Here is a 21518-nt window from a genome sequence, read left to right as displayed (position 1 = left end):
CAAACAAATTCGGTTCAATTTCGATATGATTAATTTGGCTCAGTTTCGATTTCAATATTGGGTTTTGATTTGAAATTGACACCCTTACCCTACAACACATGAAAAAACAAATGAACGGTCCGGATTGTGAAGAGGTAAACAATGCTGGTGCAGTGGCTACGCGATCAGGTATCAATCTCTTGTTAAATTAAAGCGGTAAAGGGCGTCGGCGAAGTTTCGGCGACGTTAGCAAAACTCTTTATTTTATTTACCTTTCACTGTAATCAAACAGGGTCTCACTGCCTCATTCAGTCACGAATAAAATCCCCGCCCTAGCGCTCCTGCAAACTCTCTTTCTCTTACCTCCGGAGTTTGTTGAACCTTCACTTAACCATGGCTTCTATTCTAGCAAAGAAACAAAAGCAAATAGACAAGTACAGTCTCAAAGAACTGAAAACCCTAGGCCATCAACTTCTCTCTTCAAGAGCTCACATCAACAACCTTCCTCTCCTCCTTTCCTTCGTTTCACTTTCATCCTCTCCTCAACATGCTCTCGAATCTATTATCTCGCTGCAATCGTTTTTCATTCCCGTTCTTCCTGAGCTCCCATCATCCTCTCCCAAGTCTCTCTTGAATGCTAGCGAAGCAGAAAAGGACCCCGAATTGGTCTATGGAATATGGCTTCGGTCGAAGTTCGATGAGTTTGTTAAGTCGCTAATCACTGTTGCTGTTTCTCAAGAGTCTGATGAAGCTCTCAGGGTATATTATCACATCTAATTCCCATCTCCAAATCGGTTATATGATGTTTTTCACTCACTTTTCTTTGTGCTGTGTTTTGTTGTTCGTTACTCTTATTGCTCAGAAAATTTACCTTTTCAGGAAGTCGCGTTGGATGCAGTAATGGAGTTTGTGAAATTGGGTAAAGGTGGGAGGTTTCAGTCTGTTATATACCACAGGCTTCTCCATACTATTGTAAGTTATGATTTTTTTTGAAAACATAGTGACATTATCTTAACTATTCGTTTTAGATATGGTGTTGTTTATGATGCTTGTTTTGGAAATATGACATTATGTTTAAGTTGAAAAATCCATTTGGAACAGGAGTCATACTGTTCATAATTTTTTTTTTTTAAGTCTGTTCCCCAGCCGCATTATGTTATTTTTTCAGGTTCACTCAGCATCATCTATGGATTTCTTATTAGACTTGCTTGTGTCAAAGTTCTCCAAGTACATCGACGTTCGGTATGGCCTGATCCTTTCCTTCTTTAGCTGTAAAATGTTGCTAGGTTGGCCAATCACATGCATTCAACTGTGTTCACTCCCTGGAAATTAGAAAAAACTTTTTTCTTTTCATGGTTGTTTCACAATTAATGCAATTGTTCCCATTTCGTCTTGAGGCTGGTATATTTTTATTCTAGTGTATCCCTGGCACTGTTGAGATTCCCAAAAGAACAATAGGTTGCTCTTATATGTTTCCAAATAGTTGTCACTCCCGTTGATTACTTGCAGTCTAGTTAGGGTCGAGATTATGCTGTTCTGTTTGTGCTATGTTCCTATCTGAAATCTCATTTGTGGATGTGTTCCTGATCAAGCTAGAGTTGGTTTGATCTAATGTCTAGTTTATAAATCATGTCTCAAGGATATTTCACTTTTAATGCACTAGTTGCAAGTTTCTTGCATCAAATGCTGGATGTTTACATTTCATTATAAGATCTTTGTTTGTTGATGTTATGGTCTTGTGGTATGTTCTATGAATTGCTAAAGAGTTAATTTTTAGGAGCCTCTACTTGGCAATGCCATGGAAAAAGGACTACCTTGCAATTATTATGTTTCTCTATGTTTGATGTCCTATGATATGCAACTTACTTTTCTAGATAACGTGTCGTTACAAGAATACGTGAGCTTCAACTTTGTGAAGGTAGATTTCTTTTTTGACTCTTGAGCAACCCTAGCTTCTGGCAGCTCGTAATTACATGGCTCTTATATAGGCTTTTTTTAGCTAGATATTTTCTCTCAACATAGCATTGTCTGGACTTATTTTTCTATTTTAATTATCATAGAGATGACTTCATTTTAATGTTTTCAATAGGGAAAATCTCTTAATGGATATGCATTTTCTGTATGCTTGCAAATGTTTCTTCTTCAGTTATGTATTTATTTATTAATCATTATTGCTGATTGATGCAATTATAATTATTATTTTATATTTACATCTATACCGGTTCTACTGTCTATAAATGTATTTGGGTGTTTCAAGGTCATAACACAGTTCTGTTGTCAATAAATGTATTCTTACTTGCTTATCTTTTTCATTATTTTCTTTTGCCATGGTGCAGTTATTTCACATACATTAGTGTGGAAAAGATTGCGAAGAGTTTGGAAGTGACAAACATTGGTGGTGTATTCTCCTCCATGATATTTTAATCTGTTAACTTATTGAATTGATTCTCTAGACTCCAACACCATCTTCTTCTTATATTCCTCCCCCCTGCAGTTTTGGTATGTCATGCTTATTTGGTCTGCTGATTCATTTTCTCTTAGATAATGGAAATGTGGTTATACAAGAGGATGACAAGTTCACTTCTCGAGAAAGGTTAGTATAATATGAACTTATCTTGCTCTCTGTGTTCTTTTTGTGTGTGTAAAACAATCTTGAGGTCATAATTGAAATTTCTTAATGCCTTACAGTGCATTGCATTTTGGTTTATGTGTATTTGTCCCCATCTTTGTATTGTGAATTATCTCAAGGTCATTGTTGAATTTTCGGGATACTTTATTTTGTAGTGCATGTTGAACTAATGTTTTAGTGAAACCTAATTGTTACCATATCATGTTGGAAAAAACAGACATTTTCCCATATGTGTGCAAGTTAATGGAGATACACAACAATCAAGTATGTGCAATGCTAATAACACAGATAAACCAAATCAAGCCAATCACAAAAGGATACACCCTCCCAAGGTGAAAGGAAAAAACCACTGGACCCACGCCAGGTAAAACTTCCACTATGATAAATAATAGGATTACAATCCTCTCTAATAGGGGCCATTGCTTAGGGAAATGGTAAAAGGTCTGGGATGCTAGGGAAGATGCCCTGGTTCGAGTCTTGAGGGTGGTTACTGAGTATCAGTGGATTTGTAAGTCATCTTTTGCCATTGTATTTTTGTGTAATAACTAATAAGTCTGATGGGATCTCTTGTTTGCCTTTTGTATGTCTTGGTGCATGCTGTAGAACCTGTTGGACACCCATCTTAGTTGGAAATAAATTCCATTTTAAGGTGACTGCTGTGATTAATTGTTCCCTGTGGCAGTTTGGTCAAGCATTTTGATTGAGAGAAGCTCCTTTCTTTGGTGGAAATTTTTTTTTATCATTTTAAAAGAGAAGCCAATGAGTGAGTCTTTTCAGCTGTCCTTCAGATCATTCCTTTTCCTTTTCTCAATGAGTAGCTGTCCTTCAGATCATGTAACTACATAACATTGATGTGTATCTCCCCATATGAGATTCAAAAATGAACTAGACTATTAATAATTGAATCCCTTGCCTTTGGGTTGCCAGTCCCTTTCTCATTCTTGCATAGCTAAGAAGGTACAAAGGAAAAAGGTGAGAGGGAAGGTACTCCCACTTTAAATCATAATTCTGGGTTTTATTTGATGCTTTTAGTTTGCTTTCCTGCCCGGATATTTTGTTTTGCTCCCAATTCATTCTCTATCCACTCAAACTGGTCATTAATCTGTTCATATGCTTATATTCTTTTATGGGTACTATTTACCAAATGGAAACATAAGTTAGATTGGAACAATGAGAATTGTTTGGAGTGATAATAGTTGTTAAATTCATTTCAGTTCTGTAATTGTCGTCTTTTTACGCATATACTCAATTATTGTTTGGTTGCATCAAAATTCTGGCTTTGCACTTTCAGATGTGACAAACTATTTTTATTCTGTTGAACTGTTATTTTTGCAAAAGTTACCATGCTAATTTACTCGAAATTTTGTTGTTTTAAGCAATATAGAGGTTTCTATTCAGAAGATACATTATCTTCTAGCACACATTTCTCCTCTACAAGAGCAGGACGGGGACCACGACCATGAGATGTGGAGTGAATCAGGTGAGCATCCTATGTGGTTTGAAATCTTGAAGCTTGTTGGGTTTTTCTAAATTATTTTCCATTTTTGGAAGCCCTTTTTTTTTTTTAATATCTGATTTGGCGTTTCTTTTTTGATATGCAAATTTCCTTCTGCAATAAATACTTTCTTCTCTACAGTACTTCTGTGTCGTTTTGCATTTTATGGTCCGAGTCAGTTAAGGAAGCTGGCTGAACTCATCAGCCTTAAATTTAAGCGTCCAACTCAAGATTTTTGGAGTTTTTTCTTACTTCAGCAGAATTGAATGGCTTTTAATGCTTTGTATTTTTATTGTTAGAAAAAAAAAAAGGAATTTGTAGTTAGTGTTTGGTATTTTCTTCATGATTCATATTTTTTTCTTCTTTATATAATAGAAGACCTTGGTGAGTGGAGCTTGCTTATATGTGCTTTGTCATATGCTTCCTTTTTTATTTGTTTTTATTTTTCAGTTACTATACCTCATAAGTGGGAAATTAATTGAAGTTTGCAAATATGCCTGAATGTAGAACTTCTGTGTCTAGTGAATTTTCTCCCTCCCAGTAGCTCCCTCTCCCCCTTTTCTTATCTGCTTATATGGCCTATATGCTATAGCAGTATAGCTTATGCATAATTTTACTCTCTCCCATAAAGCTCTACTGACATGGTTTTACAAGGAGGCCAAAAGATGGTAGTTGGTAGGATGCCTCCTATAGTAAGTAGTTCTGAAGCGAAATTAAAAATACATCACTTCTGCTCAAGCGAATCATATGTATTCTCTGATGCAGACTGAAGGTCAAAGAAATCTATACATGACAATCCAACTAGGAAAAAAAAAAAAAACACTTAACTACAAATCAGGCCAACAATGAACAGTACTTCACTGTCAGAGTAAGCTATATGGTACGGAACTCAATTTATGGCAAATTCCAATAGCTTTTCAGGCTTTATGTCTCAACTATAGTGCCTGTCCTGATAAAAAATTGCAAGTTTAAAAGAAGCTTAGAAAATTTAATTAAGTTCTTCAAAATTCACTTTGTTGCAGGAACACAAACCAGCAAGAAACTATTTTATCACTCAACCAATTGAAGTCATTCCAATGGTTTCAGGATCACAATTGAGAGGATAACCAATGCTTAAAATTTGTAGTCGAACAAAGCAGATTTGATATGGTTCAGAATTGTGAAGCCTAGCATTGCTTGAAAATAAACCTTCCAATCCAATCAGATATTATCAGTGGAGTTACAACTTTTGGAGTTGAAATTCATACCAGAAGTGGAGATTGCAGTTCAAAACATCACATAATGTGACCAAAAGATCAAAGCACCAAAGATCTTGACAGGAGACTATGGCAGCGGTGATTAATTGCAGCAAAACTAAGCCTGAAGCCTCCTGAAGCCTGAAGCCTGAAGCCTGAAGCCTGAAGCCTGAGGAGAAAGCAAGGAAGTCCAATTAAAAAATTAATTCCATTGAAAAACCAAAGTCTGTCTTTTTAAAACTGATGGACTGCTTTTTGTAAATAATGAATAAAAAACTCTTAATAAAGATAGAAAACCTGCTCATACACAACTAACAACTACAATTCAAACTCAAATGCTCAGAACCAGCTCTTAAAGATCCTACTTAATAAATATGGTTAGACTCTTTAGATGACCATACTAATCAACCTATGGCTCTTGTAAGATGGCCCAATTACTATCTAAAACCCATAGTTAATGCCCATCCCCAGAAAATTCTAATGACTAATAATAATTGCTCTAATAAGTAATATTGAAAAAAAAAAAAAAAAAGCATCTCTCTTAGCTGTGGATAAAGCTCTAAGGGTCTCCATTGGCAACTGGTTAGTGCTTCTTATGTGAAGATACATAAGGAGCCACCTTGGATGGTGCAACTGCACCAACCACGAGTCCTTTTGATCCAGTCCCCTTTAATGATCCTGATCCAAGAACCTTTTTAACCCCTGCAAGAGCTCAATCCTCTCAAATATGAAGATCATCATTGAAATCAAGTTTCATGGGTTATGCTTTCAGCTTCTTCCATACCAGCTTTCTGGGGTTTATCCTTCTTGCCTCCTCTGTGGACAAATTGTTAATTTTTACCATTTATATTTGTGTGTTTGATTTTCTGTTCTGATCAGTGACTTGGGTTCACTTTCGGAGAGAGAAAAATCTTAAGTATCGAGTTGTCAGCCATTTACAATCTTCGCTGTGATTACTTTGTGTGCATTATGGTTTTAAGTGGCTATTTGGACACATTACTCTCTTTCCCTTTCTTGGCAGCCGACAAGAAAATCAATGGTTTTTTTTTTTTTTTTTCTCATATTGGTGAGAGTTCTGCTTAAAATTTTCTGTTATCAATAACCTAGTTGATGTTTTCAGAATTTTTACTTCTGAATTTTCTATTGACTCCCTGGTTGATGTTTGTAGCATTTTTTTGGGAACCAACTGGATTGTAATTTTGTTATTTATTATTGGCTTTAGGATTTTCATCCAAAGACAATGAGGCTTTGCAGGTTAAGGACAAGCAAAGTAAATCAAACAAACTGATTAAGGATGTAAGTTTTCCTTCATTTAACTCTGCTATCAAGGATGGAACCAAGAACATAATATATATATATATATATATATATCATTCTAAGTGTCTATTAGTGATAGATTCGATTAAAGGGAGCTCTATTTGACTTGAGAAATCCTTCTTTTTGTTTTTCTGCAACTTTCCTGCCTTATCATTCTTTTTTGTTTTTCCTGCCTCTCGGAGTGTGTTCAGGGGTTGATTGGCAATTCTGTTGTTATTACCTATGCCCCTTTCATCTTAGTAATGTGAATAAGCCCGTCCCCTCTCTCTCTTAACAATTTTCTCAAAAATCAGCTAAACAAGGTGGAATAATGTGTCTAATGATGTGAGAAAAGTGCCTGGCTCCTTGGATTGTCACCTCATCTAGTCAATGATGGTTGCAGAATCACCTTCCACTACTAAGTGAAGAATCATCCTCATGTGAGGGAACCATTCTTAATCCATGTTGCTTCCTCAACCTCCCTTCATTTACTTCTTTCTTTATCCTCTCTCTTGTTCTTTTTTTTTCCCGGCCATTGTGGGTGTACATAGACCATGGGGGCAAGGGATTTATCATTTTACTGTTTTTTTGGGTGCTTGCCTCTCTTGGGTGTCTTTAGTGTTGGCTTTAGGGTTTCTTTCGTGTCGAGGGCTGGAGGGGGGTTGGTTTTAGCTGGATTTCCATCTTTTTGTTGGTGGCTGCACACTCATGTTTAGGTCATATCGTTATATAGTTTTTGTGCACTTTTTTTGGGGTATACTTCCAATTATATTTATCCTTTTCTGTTCAATGAAACAATTATTTCCTGCAGCTGATTGAAAACAACAATCATGCTGAATGATGCTGTTGCAACAATGTCCAATATTCATCTTTCTTGCATTTAAGTGCCTTTTCTAGAGGCCTGGAATTATTGAAGGGATAGAATACTCCAGTCACTATATTAGTCTCACTTCCATTTTGTTATGTACGTACGTATACTGCAAGGGTGTGGTTGTCAAAACCCCTGCTGTGTACTCCTAAGATTAGTTTGGTGATCACGATAGGGTGAGTGTCCCTATCGTGATATGTTTGTCACTTTGAGTTTCCTTGTTCATTGCTAGTTAGTCTTAGTCTTGTTCAGTGTGTACTCCTACTAGGAATCGATTTGGTTTTCTATTATAAAGAAAGTATGATAGCCATGACAGAACATACAAGTTGAATCTATCGTGGTTCAGCAATTCTCTCCTCTCCTTCTCCCATTGTTCTCTCCTCTCTCTTCTACTTTGCAGGGTAGTTTCAGATCCTGGTTTGAGAAAAAAGACCCTACAGTAGTCTCAATGTCAATGGCATTATGATTATGCGCTTTGGATCATAACGCCACATGGTCGAGATGGGTGTTGAAACCTGATATGTGGCAAAATTAGACCTAGGGGGCTGAAATTGACTGCTGCTTTAGGAAGTTTTGGCCCGACTGTTGGTTCAAGATTCCCTTTTCTCCCCTTGTATAATATTATTATTATTATTATTATTATTATTATTATTATTATTATTGTTATTATTCTTGTAGAGCAGTTTTCATTAGTGGTCACCTATTTTGAGCTACACAGTGAGCTTAGCTACCAAACAGATCATTTGATAGGTTGTGGAACCCATGGCTTCACCATATTTCTAATTCAGGGTACCATCTCAATCATCTGGCCCACCGTTTTTGAGTTTTAAAACTTGTATTTTCAAAGGTTGAAGATTATCAGCCAAAGTTGAGTTTTTCAACCAGTCACAAACCTTTGTCTGCATGTAGAGAAGTGGCAATTGACTGAAATTTATCGGAGGAGGAATTATGATGTGAGTGTCAACAAAATTTGATTGCCGACAAAATTGCCACATGGCATATATTAGGCCCGAGACAGAAAGCCTCCCCTTTAGAAAACCAGAGGTTAGTAACACAAAAGAGAAGCAATAACCCACAAACTGTTGGTCAGATGCATCCCAACTTCTAGTCGAAGGTAGTATGGATGGTAGAGGAGACAATATCAAAAAAGGAAACCCATCCAATGGTTGGATTGAAAGAACCAAAAGCAAGAATTTCCTGCAACTAGAATGGAGCAAAACAGAAATTGCAAGATAGGAAAAACTGAAGAAAACCTGCAGAAAATAAGTGAGCAGTGGCAGCAAGAATAAATAAGGATATTACACAAAGGAAGGTTTAGAAATCACCCAATGATGGGCCACATAGAATGATGTTACTTGCTGGAACTGACAGAACTGTAAAAGAAAATAAGGAGAAGAAGTAGAAGAAGGAAGGGGGGATATCACCTGGCTTCACTACCGGTTCCAATCCAAGGATTCACCACCTTGAAGTTGCTGCTGCTTCACCACAGTAGCCATCAACTTCATAATGAAGAGGACACAAAATAGTATAGCCAGATTCGTTGGGGAGTGTTCTTCCTGTTATTGTATTTATAATAATGAAGGGTGGACTACAAAACAAGCAACTCTCCATGCGTGGGAGAGTACTAAAATAGAAACTCTTTTAAAAGGAAGATCTTACTGCTATTACATAAAAAGGAAATAACCAAAATAGTAACTACTAGGTAGCTATTGACTAAACTACTAAGAGTAAGATAGATGAGTGGTGAAACTAGAAAGATAAAAGAAGGAATTAACAAATCCGAGCTAATTTAGGAGTAGCTCTAATACATAATAAGTTGCGAGAAAATCGGCTGAGGTATAATGGACATGTCCAACAGAGGTCTTTGAATGCTTCAGTACGGAGGGCTGATTTGATGTGGATTGAAGGAGTTGAAAGAGCCAGTGGTAGGCCAATAATGACTTTAGAAGAAGCAGTGAGGAAAGACAAGCATAACTTCGGACTAGTATCAAGTATGGCTTTGAATAGAGCTGATTGGAGAAAAATGATCCATTTACCCCCCTCCCCCCCAAAAAAAATTTAATTGGGATGAGTATTGACATACCGGGATCATTATCTCCTAGTGTCTTTTCAACTTCAGAGTTTGCGAAAGATTGGTCCTCCCATGTCTGTGGAAGCAATCCGTAATTCCAGTTTATGTTGTAGCTGCAGGTTGGGGGGGGGGGGAGGAGGAGGGGAAGATGTGGTTCAGATTTCAAAATTATGCCCTAAAAAATGGAATAACATCTTGCTGAAGAAATACCACAAAGAATCAGAAACTAATGATCTGGGCAATTCAAATACACCAGCTACCAGATGTCCAGCAAAGAAGACTATCGCCCAAATATGATGAGACAAAAGGGTGAATTCCTTAGTTCAAAAATCTCACTCCATAGCTTAGAATTTGACACATTACTAAACTAGCAAGAAATACTCTGTTGGTGTTGAAGGAAAATTTCGAACTTTCTATTAAATTAAAGTAATTCCATGTATCCGAAAAGCCAAGCTGACTGTTTCACTCCTTCAAGTTCCTGATCTTTATAGTTTTACATAAAAAAAAAATTTGGCACTACTGAGCCTAGCTTTGTACTTAACCCTATGAATTCTGGGTCAAGCATTAGTATTTCTAGAATAAGTCAAATAAAATATAATATACTAAGTAAAACTAATGCTTTGTTTGCTTTATAAGGGAAATGTGAGGAGAGGTTTTCCCTCACAATGTTGTTTGGTTCCAATAGGGAAAGAACTTCCTTGACTTCCCTTACCCAGTTGCATTTCACCTTTTCTCTGTGGGAAACATTTTCTGGGAAATAATTTTTCAAAATTGTACTTGAGATGGCCTTCTTGCCCCCCCCCCCCAAAACAAAAAAAACAAAAAAAACAAAAACAACAACACCACCAATCAAATGAACATTCCAGAGTATCCAGAAACAGCTTTGCCTTCCCATTCTTCCAAGGAAAGCTACCAAACACTACATAACATACACCAAGTTGATATTAGAAAGTTAAAATAATTTCTCAACGATAAAAGACAACTAATGATATTACAAGATATAAAATCTATCAGAAAATATTCATTCAATTATATCCACTTCTATGAAGGAAGACTAGAACCAAAAAAGTCACAAGTATGCAAGCTCACAATGCAACTGAATGGGCACAAGAACTAAAAGACAAAGCACATGAAAACTGTTTAGAAACAGCCCTCCCCCATTCCTTTTTCTTCAGACAACAACTAATAAGGACAGTGTAATACAAGAGTTGGGAAATCCATGAGGATGGGGACAATGTATTATATCATACATGGTCCCACATAGTGAAGGTGCCATCCCACCAGTTGATGAGCCAATCGTGGATGTACCTTAGACCAAAAATTCAATTTCATCCAATTATGTTAAGCAGACTAAAGTGGACAAATTAGATCATAGACAATAATTTCATTTCATAACCGCAACATCAACAGATATAAATTTAGTCACATGACAATTCGTTAATGATTTTTTGATAAATATAATGACAGCAAAATAAAATTAAAGCAGGGAGGTAGGGGGGATAAAACTTACGGATAGTATCGAAGTTTCCCTTTCTTTGTGTCCTGCTTTATTGGAGTGTATGGCTCATCCGTAGCAACCTCCATCTTTGCACTTGTCTCTTTTGGTATTTCAACAATAAAATTAAAAACACCGTCGCCCAACTTTGTATGAGAGATTTTCGTTGTTCTTACAATTGCAATGGGAAAAACTAAATGTCAGAACCATTTCTGACATTTAGTACCCTCACAAGGTCATGCTTCCTTGCCACCTGGCGGACATGGACATGCACAGGTGGGTATATGTGGTAGAGGACCATAGCCATCACTCCTGTAAAATTTCAGCCTGAAACAACAATAGTAAGTGGTTAAAAGGGATTTTAATTTTTCTGAGGATTACAGGAATTCCGTTTCATAGTAATGAAATTTATTTATATTTTTGTAATTTGTTATCATTTTGGATCTGTTTGGGACACTTCCTTTTAGGCTGAGACTTGACCAGTTAGATAGCTGTTGAATCCTGTCAAATGGGCCTACCCATGTTTATCATGTGTGAATTGATAAAACCTTGTTACGATTATTGCTTGGGGATGTTCCTTGTTGTGAATTGTGATAGTAAAAAGCTTGATTTGCCTGCATGAAGATGTGGGTTCCAGTCTTGAGAGGGGCCACTTTGTGCAAAAATATCAATGGTTTGGGGTGTCTTAAATCCAGACCCTGCTGGCTATTGCACCTGGTTATGGCCCTTTTTGTTACTCTACTACTGCTGTTATTATTAGGATTTTGAGTATTAGTACTATTGTGACTGATAGTTGAAATTTAGGGTGGGTTTTCTAGGTGGGTTAGTTATCTCCCATGTGGCAGATTAGAACCTTAACTAGTTGAAATATGGTTGGATGCTAATAATACATAGGGAAAATCCAATACATGGCGGGCCACACAGTTGAGGAAGGCAATCTGTTCTAATATGTGGCTGATCCAATGGTCCCCCACTTATTGAATGACAGGAATGGCCACATTTGTTTGACTTAAAATAAGTGAGCTTGAGTCAAGGCAGCAGCAATTTTTTGGTTGAGAAGGGCAAAGTCTAATGGTAGTTGAAGTTTTGTTCTGCCTCAGGAAGATTGTGGCTAGTTGTCCAGTCCATATAGCGGCACATTCAGGTTGATTCAGCTTATTAGGTATTCTCTTGTGTTTTGATTGAACAATTCATTCCAAACAAAATTGGCTGATTGTTTGACCGTAGGCATGGCAAGTATGGATCTTGGTATGTGTGCACTAAGATTTGGGGAGAAATATGTTACAAAATGTATATCAACAAAAGCTCAAGCTGTTGAGTAAGGGGAACAATAATGTATATCAACAAAATCTACATTTTGGTGTTATGATTCGTGGTTGAATTTTTGTGTGTTATTGTGCTAGTCTTGTGACTTGTCTCTTTTGTAGAATCTCTCTTTTTTATTTTGATCAGCAACAACTAGATACTTTCATTTCATTGAACAAAAAGGATGGTAGTTACAAAATTTCATATGTCCAAACAGCCCCACCAAGAAAACTAATCTATACATGAAATGGGAAAAAAACTATCAACAACAGAATTACTGCTCCAATACATCACAGAATCCCACTGGGAAGTAAACTCATTCCTAACCCAAATAAACTATTCTGCTAGCTAATGCCCAATCAGCTAAACACTTGAAAATCTCTGCAGAAATTCGTGGGAGAACCCTTGGTTTATCTTAAACAATCCTTGCATTTCTCTCCTTTCATAATCTCCAAACCATTGTTTACGGCAATAAATTCCATAGAACTGATCCTTTCATGCCAAAGGGACTGTTAGGCCTTCAGAAAACAGATTTTCCATGATACCAGACCATATAATATGACCCCCGATGAGACTGAAGAAATATATATATATATATATATCCACACTTTATTGCATGGTTATATAATGGGAACAGTTAAGCTGCTGATTCTCTTGTTTCATAACTGATAGATCTTGTTATTGTGTTAAAAGAAAAAAAAGGAAATGTTTAAAACATAATTCATTTTTTCATTTAGTCAATTTCTTTTGCAACTGAAAATTGTTTCAAAGTGAGAAAAAAAAAGTTGAAGGATACATAACTCTAGGGGAGGAAAGACTCCTCAAAAGAGAGAAAAAAGATCTCCCCATAGAGAAATCACAACACTCCTGAATTACGCTTCGGAGCGAATGTGATGACTCTCCTACCTCCTTCCTCCTTGTGTCAATGAGAAAACTACCTTGCCTTGCCTTGCCTTCGCAACTCTTGCTGCACATGGCCAATGGTAAACCCCAGTTCTCCCCCACCCTCCCAACATTTTATCTTAGAAAAGAAAGGAATATACACCTAGAGGAAAAAAACAGAAGCAAATAAGGAAGACAACTTAGGTCAAAAGAGATAAAGGGGTGTTCTTGAGGTGTGGCATCCTGTGACCTTCACCCCTGACAAGTCCTCTAACAGTAGGACCTCTGGTGCCCGCCAATATGCTGTCCAAATAACTATCTACTGAGTTAGATTTTTTTAGTTTATAGGCTTAAAACTTTAAATTAAACATGTAATTAGTTCTATTGTTTGCCCCTTTTTTCTTCTTCTTTATTTCTCTGCTTTTCTTCCTCTTTAGGTTCTGTTGATTTTAGTGCTATTCCCAAACAGGGAATAGCGCTAATATTAGCGCCTACGACAGGGACCATTTGGTCCTTGTTATGTTTGTTTGGGTCTTTTTGGGATTTTCCTTATGTAAGTGGGGGGCTTTATTGTCTTTTCTCGTGACCTAATGTTATATATTCATAAGAGAACCTGAGATTAGATTCATATTGAATTAATCTCAGGTTGCTCTCCATTCTTGAGACTTCTTTTGGTACTTCATCTTCTTCCTCTCTTCTTCTCTTTTCTCTCTCTTTTCATTCTTGTTTCTGGTTTCTGGTTTCTGGTTTAGCTACAGCTTCTGAGATTGTAACAGGTTCCATTTGTTTCCAGGTAAAATCCATACAAAATGGAAAAATTCAGTAAAATATATACACTAAAATCTTTTGAATTTTCAGCATCTTTGTCTGTGCCTTAGTTCGCTAAAGCTGTTTTGAAAACATTTATTGCTAGTGTTAATTTCATCTGTTACTAGGAGTGGATTGCCCTGATAGAGTTTTAATGTTTATATCTTTCTAAGGTCTCTGCTCCATCCAACATTGCCAAAAGGATGAAGTTGAAGTTCACTAAAGCATGGCTATCTTTCCTGAGGTTACCCCTCCCTCTTGATGTGTACAAGAAGGTATCTTTACAGCCCTTCTATGGTGTTAGCCCTTTTCCAGTTGGAATGTTTTGTGCCACTACTATGATCCAGTTAATGCTACTTTTTTTCCTGCATTAGAGCTTTGAACTTTAAATTTTTACTTATTGGAAAATGGGAGATTGGCTATCAATTTTTAATACCTCTACTCCTTTTTTAGAGAGAAATACTGATTGCATTTAATATTTCTGTCCTTGTTGGTTCACAATTACTGTTCTTGTTAACTAATGTGTGTCTTCCTGCAACAACATGGTGATTGGGTTTTTAGGCCTCTGATCTAATTATAAAATTGGATGTTTTATCTTATTCTGGTTCATCATTGTTTTTCTTTTGAAGTCTCTGATCACAGTCCATAATAACATCTGTTTCCTTCTTCATTTATTATTTCTTCTTCTTCATTAAATCATAAGGTTCAAGAACCCTTGGACTAACTTATCCCTAACTTGTTTACCCCACCAAAAAAAACATAGCTACCTTTTCTTCCTTGAACCCTAGCAACCTTCTCTTATTCCTTACTTTTCTTTGTTTTTTTCTTCATTCCTGCTGTGGAATTGCTCTCTTCTTTATCTGGGTAGCACAAAAGGCCATTCTCACAGATACTGTTGGTGGGAGCTTCTGGTTCCCTCCCCTTCTTTCTTTGAGCTTTTGCTTCTCTTCTGCTGGTCTTATTTCTTCCCCCTTTTTCTTTTTGTTTAGATAAATTTTGTTATTGATCATTCCCCTCCCCAAAAGAAAAAGCGGCTAGGATGTCTTGCATCGCAAGTGGTTTTGCATATGTGTTTATTTCGTTGCTTGTTATCGCATAAAGTTTCTTTAAGGTTAAATATTCATTCTTGGCTGACCCACCTTCCTGTCTAACATTCAGGTTCTCATTTTGCTTCATCAGGCAGTCATTCCTCATATGTCAAATCCTGTTATTTTATGGTCAAGTTTGCTTTGCTCGAGTTTATTTTGCTTCTTGTTACATTTTATCTGAGATGATGTATTAGAAGTTGAATGGAGCCTGATTATCATCTGGCAATTTGCAGTGACTTCTTAACAAGATCATATGACATTGGGGGTGTAATAAGTGTCATGGCTCTTAGCAGCTTGTTCATTCTAATGACACAATATGGTCTTGAGTATCCTAACTTCTACGAAAAGCTCTATGCACTATTAGTACCTTCTATTTTTATGGCAAAGCATCGAGCAAAGTTTTTCCAGGTAATGTCAACTTTGTTCTTTACGATGGTGTTTGTCTTTGCTTTAAATTTAAGGCATACCACAACTGTTGAAATGAAATCTATATCTGAGAAATTTATTGTTAGATTCGTTAAGGCTCTCTTTGGTATGATTTCTATTTGTATTTATTAACTATTTTTTAGAAATTATTTGTGACAATAAATTAATGACCACAAATAGTATTTGTTTGGTTACTATTTATAAAATAGATTATATAATGAGAAAATAGGTTTCAGTTTTCACCTTCAGCTTTGGGCTTCGAGTGAGAGAGATGATAGAATTTGGGGTTTTTTATTGGAAAAGTATAAAACATACTAAAATTACCTATTTACCATTGATTTTGAGTAGTTGTGCTCATTTAAGGTAGCAAAAATCAACATAAATGATTTGTTGCCACAAATCACAAATAGCTTGAGAGTAATTTGTGATTTGTGATTTATCCTAATTTATTATAAATAGAAATAGGTGCTATAAATTATACGAAACACTTGTAAAAATAGAAATAAGTCAAATAAATACAAATAGAAATCAAACCAAAGAGAGCCTAAGTATGTTGGACTACTAAATACTCTTGCCATGATTCCTGTCAATTGTAGCCTAGTCAAATCTAGAAAGCGTTCTGGCACATCACACGTTATCCATGTGTGAAATATTTTATTTTGTCAGACATGCTAGTGTTCAAATAAGGTTTCAGTCTAAACTTTAACACATTGGACCTGTTTCCAAATGTTAATATCGGTGTAATTTTGAACAAAGAGGTTCCATCTGGTCCATCATTTCTGTAGAAGATAGTTCTTATCCTGAGTGAGCAAAAAACTTGAGGTGGGAGGTTCAGAATGATATTGTAAGAAGTTCCAAACATTTGGAGCCTCACATCCATGTAGTTTGTATAGAACTACAAGGGCTTAGGCAGTAAATAAGAGTGAGGGAGGTATCAATATAGTTAAGGTTTATACAAATGGTTGGTCATCTCGAGAAAGATTTCATTTACCTTCTTTTTTTGTTTTATATAACTTTCTTTTTTGAAGTTTTGGAATAAAAACTGGACTCCTCTCCCTGATGTCTTTGGTTGTTTGGATCTACATTAATTATATAATGATAGAGATAGGTTTATACACATGTCTATGGTGTATTTTGTTTACATATTCTTTTGGTGGGTTCTTTTGTGAAGACTCAGGTATACGCAGATATTCACACTTGTTCTTTTGGAAGAATGGAGTTCTTTGTTATTAAAGAAAAGAAGCGCCTGTAAACAGGAGAAACACACATTGAGTTGGTCTGCAGGCTTGAACTGATGATCTGAAATTTCAGCGAAGGGCAATTAGGGTTGAATGATTGGAAGGATTTCAAATAAGGTTTATTTATTTTTCTTGGGGTTGGGAGAGTGATTTTACCAGCTTTATTGATGGAAAAAGGAAAGTACATAGCGATACATAATAGTACAGGGATAGTACAGCGCTCTCCCTGAGGAAGCTTGTGAGGAAGACCAGTCTAAGATTCGTCATGTGTAGGGGTTTTTATGGTTTATTACTTAGGCTCTAGGGATTCAGGGTTGACAAGGAAAACACTATCTAGTCATGTTATCAAGCTCTCGTAGATAAAACAGTTGCAAGAATCTATAGAGATGAAGAAGACAAACTTCGGTAGTTGCCACTAGGATTTTCTTAGCAGTTGCACTTGAAAATTAGAAAGCATCATTCCTTCAAAATTAATAACTTTTATCCAAAGTGTCAAGGGGTGAACCAAAGTGTTGGAGGGCTACCTAAGCGCTTAGGTGACAAGGGCCCGCCTTAAGGCGACCAAGGGTTATTTTTTATTTTCACTATTTTCTAACATTATTTAGTATGCTGCATATACCTTGTATCATAAAAAATCAACATTAAGCCACATGAAGTCATAAAAATCAACATTAAACCCAATCAAATCATCAAATATAAACATTAAGTCATAAAAAATCAACATTTAGAGAAATGCTCTTGTTCTATAATAAGTTTTACTAGTCAAATTATTTTATTTTTAGATGAGACCTTTTGTATTAGGTATAGCACAAAACCAGCTTTCCAACAAGTCTAAGATTAATTAAATCTAAGTTGTAATGACAAAGTTGTGTTCCGGTCAAACTTCTTTTAAAGTGTGCAGATGCTGTTAAAATCCCCTAAATGAAAATAATTTTACAGACATAAAAAAAAAAAATATATATATATATATATTTTAGTGGACTTTTGGGTTTTAGCAATGTTTTAGCATGATAAGATTTATAAAATTTTCAGAATTGAGAAAAACCCCAACATTTGAAAGTTGAAAATCGCCTCTACAACAAAAAATCTAGTTTTGTCCTTGACTAGGCGCTAACTCTTTTTTTTTTTTTTGGAATTTTATTTTTAAAATATTTTTATTAGATTCAAATAATGGGGTATTTGCTTATTTATGAATAATATCTTAAGTAAATGTTCTAACAAATACATCTACTTAAATGATATTTTGCATAAATAAGTATCAAAATATAAGGCTACATACAGTGCAATAAGGCGACAGTCGCATAAGTCCAAGCAAACCGCCTGGATGCCAAGGCCCTTGACAACTATGCTTGTGGGACATTAGTTTTGTCTGATAGGCACCTGGATGGACAGGTCCTTTGGGGTGGCCTGGTCCAAATTTCTGCCAAATGGCAGGTTGAGTGAGGTCCAAATTCTGGGGACAGGTATACCCCAATGTCTCTTCTCAATTATCAAGATTCAGCTGGAGTTGGCCAAGTGGCAAATAAAGCTATAAAAATTCAAGACTACCAAGACAGCGCATGAAAATGCATGGACTACTGAGAGAATGTGTTTCAATTCATGGGTGGCTTTTGATTGAATTCAGCTTTGAAATTCAACAGATGGCTAATCAAGATCATATCCTATCTATCGAACTTTTGGAATTGCCATATCATCCTTCCACGTGGCTCAATTATGTGTGCCGCCAAGGAACCCCTTCCGGTGTGGGTTGTGCAATGAACCTTTGGCTTTTAATGTACATGATGATATATTTTATTTGAAAAAAGGATCAATATAGTGCACAGTAACTGCTGGGAAGCTTCCCAAAACCAAGACAAAAAGGATGAAAGGGACAACAGCCTGATTATCATCCCCAACAACACTACAAGACCTCACAACTTGCCTAGCTAGCTCATCCACCAAATTATTTTCCTATCTGAATATAGATATTCCTTTCTAATTGTATATGTTTCACCTTTTCCAGCTTCTGGATTCATGCCTGAAATCTCCACTTCTTCCGGCGTATTTGGCTGCTGCATTTGCTAAAAAGTTGAGCAGGCTTTCGCTTTCAGTTCCCCCTTCAGGAGCATTGGTTATTATTGCCCTAATTCACAACCTTCTGCGGAGGCATCCTTCAATTAACTTTCTGGTTCACTGGGTAATGTTACTGTTTCCATCTTATCAATTTCTCTACCACTCTGTATGTCTGGATACATTTTACTTGGAGACTTCAAGGAATTGAGATGCATTCATGATTGAAAGTGGGTGTTAGGGTAGGGAATGGGAATGTAATTTTGAGGTTGGGGTGAATTTAGAATGTTTAGGCATCTGAACACAAACATGCATTTGATTGTTTCTACATAACCATGCAAACTGAATGCAGCCATGCTGCTGTGGGTATCTAACCTTTTTATTCCATTTGGTCAAAGTATTAAACATTCTCTAACCCCGTTCTTCCTTTTGCATATCAGCATAATTGATCACATTGAATCGATCCAGAGTTTTCACATTATATTAATCACATGCTTTATTGTTAATGTTTTGGAGTGAGTGTTTTCTGAATGTAATTACTCTTTTCTCCTTTCTCTTAGGAAGAGCCTCCTTCCAAGTTTATGTGCTTAGTGACTGAGAATCCTTCTAAAGCTGTGTGACCCATGGCACTTGGTGATGTTTGTGCAGCAAACAGGTGATGATACTGATAGAGATCTTTCAAGAGGAGGAACAGAATTTGGTGAGAGTGCAAAGGAATCTGGTGCACCAGAGGTTCCCAGCAGAAAACCAGGCATTGACCTGTTTAACAGTGAGGAGAGTGATCCTGCTAAGTGTAATGCTATGAGTAAGTTATTTTTCCAATTGTATCATGTTACATGTTGTCGATTCTTTTGGTTCTTGTGGTTTTTTTTAAGGTAAGCACTTAGTTTCTTTTTCCTCTATAAATTTTGTTTGGAGTTTCTTTTGGTCCAGTAACTCCCTTTTTTTTTTTTTTTTCTGGTTAAGTTTCTTTTATTTTTATTTACTAATGCTAAATGGAAACAATGAAATCTCCAGCTTGGATTGTAGTGGTTTATTAATTACAATGAGATTCTCACTGTTTATATATTTAATGCCAATATTTCTCTAAATTATGCTGGCAGATAGCTGTGTTTTTTCTTATTTCAGCTTTGATCTGTTTGTGGTGTTTCACGAATTTTATTTTTCTTGGTTTCCAATCACATTGTGTTAACATTTAAACATGGTGACAGGAAGTTCTCTTTGGGAAATAGATACTCTCCGCCACCATTACTGCCCTCCTGTTTCAAGGTTACAAACGTTTCTCGTTTCTTCTCTCCCACCTTATGTATATATGTCCTTTATGTGTGTGTGTGTGTGTGTGTGTTTTTCCTTATAGTTCTTTTTCATGTTACTAGATTTGTTGTGTCACTTGAGAATGACTTGACAGTTACAGCCAAAACCACTGAAGTTGCAGTAAAGGATTTCAGTTCTGGTTCATATGCCACAGTATTTAAAGCAGAGGTAAGATTTATTTTGCAATTCTCTTGGGGCTTGCTTTGTGTTTTGCATGAGATAATATGGATGCAGCATGTGGGATGTGTGATTTAGGGGATCTATGTTGTGTCTGCCGTCTTGTACGAGTTTTTTTTCCAGACCTTCTACACAATGACCTTCCCCAAAGCCCGCAGTGGCGGGAGCCTTGTGCTCTGGGTACACCCTTTATTTACCTTCTACAGTATGATGGGGTGAAATAATGCATTTGATTAACGAAAAATTCCTCTACTTCCTACCACACCCCCTCCCCCCCCCCCCCCCCCAACCAGCCCAAAATCAGATCTAAGAAAAAACAGCCATGTCCTAAAGGTTTAAGATGTTAAATTTCATTTGCCTTCTTCCTTCTGGGATATTTTTGGTGTTGTCTATTGTCATCGTCACTATCATCATCATCATATCACCTTTGTTTAGGCTGGGGTTCAGCGGAGGTATTTTTATCACCTTCTAGGGTATTTTGGTTGGGCAAGCTCAATCCCGTTGGGTTGGCTCCACCTCAAGGCTGCCTAATATGTTCATACCTCCGCTGAACCCCAGCACAATCATCAATAGTAATAGTAATCCAAGATAGTCGGAAGCTTCTGATCTAGTTGCGGATAAAAAAATAAACTAAATCATATGTTGGAAAACATCTTGCTACGAGCTTCAATCTACATGTTCCCACCCAGATGACAAATTCAGTGCATTGCTTCTGTGCTTCTCTATTTTGGCTAAAATGGAGTCATGCCTGCCTGAAATTGAGGCTTCCTTCTTGTAACTGCTCATTATATATATATATATATATATATATTTAGAATCTATTTGAAACATAATCTTTTAGGTGATGTTGATAGATTGGAAGTCTGGTTTGAACTGCTGAAATTTTGAAGTGCAGATTGAGCGGAGGATGAAACAGGTCCCGCTTGCATTCTACCAATCAACCCCAACATCTCTTTTCTCTGAGTCTGATTTTGTGGGTTGGACTTTCAATGCCAAAGAGAATGAAAGAAAGGAAACCAGGCACGATGATGAAAATGGCGGCGTGGACATATCAAACGAAGATGTTCTAAAAACTACAAAAAGACAGCGGATGGATTGTTACTGAGCCAAAAGATTGTCTGCAGTTACGTTTTACATTGAATATATTCCTTGTCTTTAGTACTT

At 36.5% G+C, this 21518-nt stretch overlaps 1 protein-coding gene across 1 annotated transcript in view; it reads left to right on the top strand.

Annotated features, from left to right (window-relative positions):
* Positions 1-227: 227 nt before the first annotated feature.
* The window catches only part of LOC122073726, a 49442-nt gene continuing 28151 nt past the window's right edge, over positions 228-21518 (top strand). Inside the window, exons 1-15 of the mRNA XM_042638351.1 lie at positions 228-738; positions 859-951; positions 1148-1221; positions 2316-2374; positions 2521-2572; positions 3985-4088; positions 6561-6634; positions 14236-14337; positions 15221-15279; positions 15384-15558; positions 18817-18990; positions 19512-19668; positions 20075-20132; positions 20240-20345; positions 21250-21453. Of these exons, the coding sequence (XP_042494285.1) occupies positions 373-738; positions 859-951; positions 1148-1221; positions 2316-2374; positions 2521-2572; positions 3985-4088; positions 6561-6634; positions 14236-14337; positions 15221-15279; positions 15384-15558; positions 18817-18990; positions 19512-19668; positions 20075-20132; positions 20240-20345; positions 21250-21453 (1857 nt within the window). The 5' untranslated portion in view covers positions 228-372. The remainder of the gene's footprint in view (positions 739-858; positions 952-1147; positions 1222-2315; positions 2375-2520; positions 2573-3984; positions 4089-6560; positions 6635-14235; positions 14338-15220; positions 15280-15383; positions 15559-18816; positions 18991-19511; positions 19669-20074; positions 20133-20239; positions 20346-21249; positions 21454-21518) is intronic.

Source organism: Macadamia integrifolia, chromosome 3 (assembly GCF_013358625.1).
Source record: "Macadamia integrifolia cultivar HAES 741 chromosome 3, SCU_Mint_v3, whole genome shotgun sequence".
NCBI classification, from domain to species: Eukaryota; Viridiplantae; Streptophyta; class Magnoliopsida; order Proteales; family Proteaceae; genus Macadamia; species Macadamia integrifolia.
Note: the sequence above shows the minus strand (reverse complement) of the source record. Positions and strands in the feature narration are given on the sequence as shown.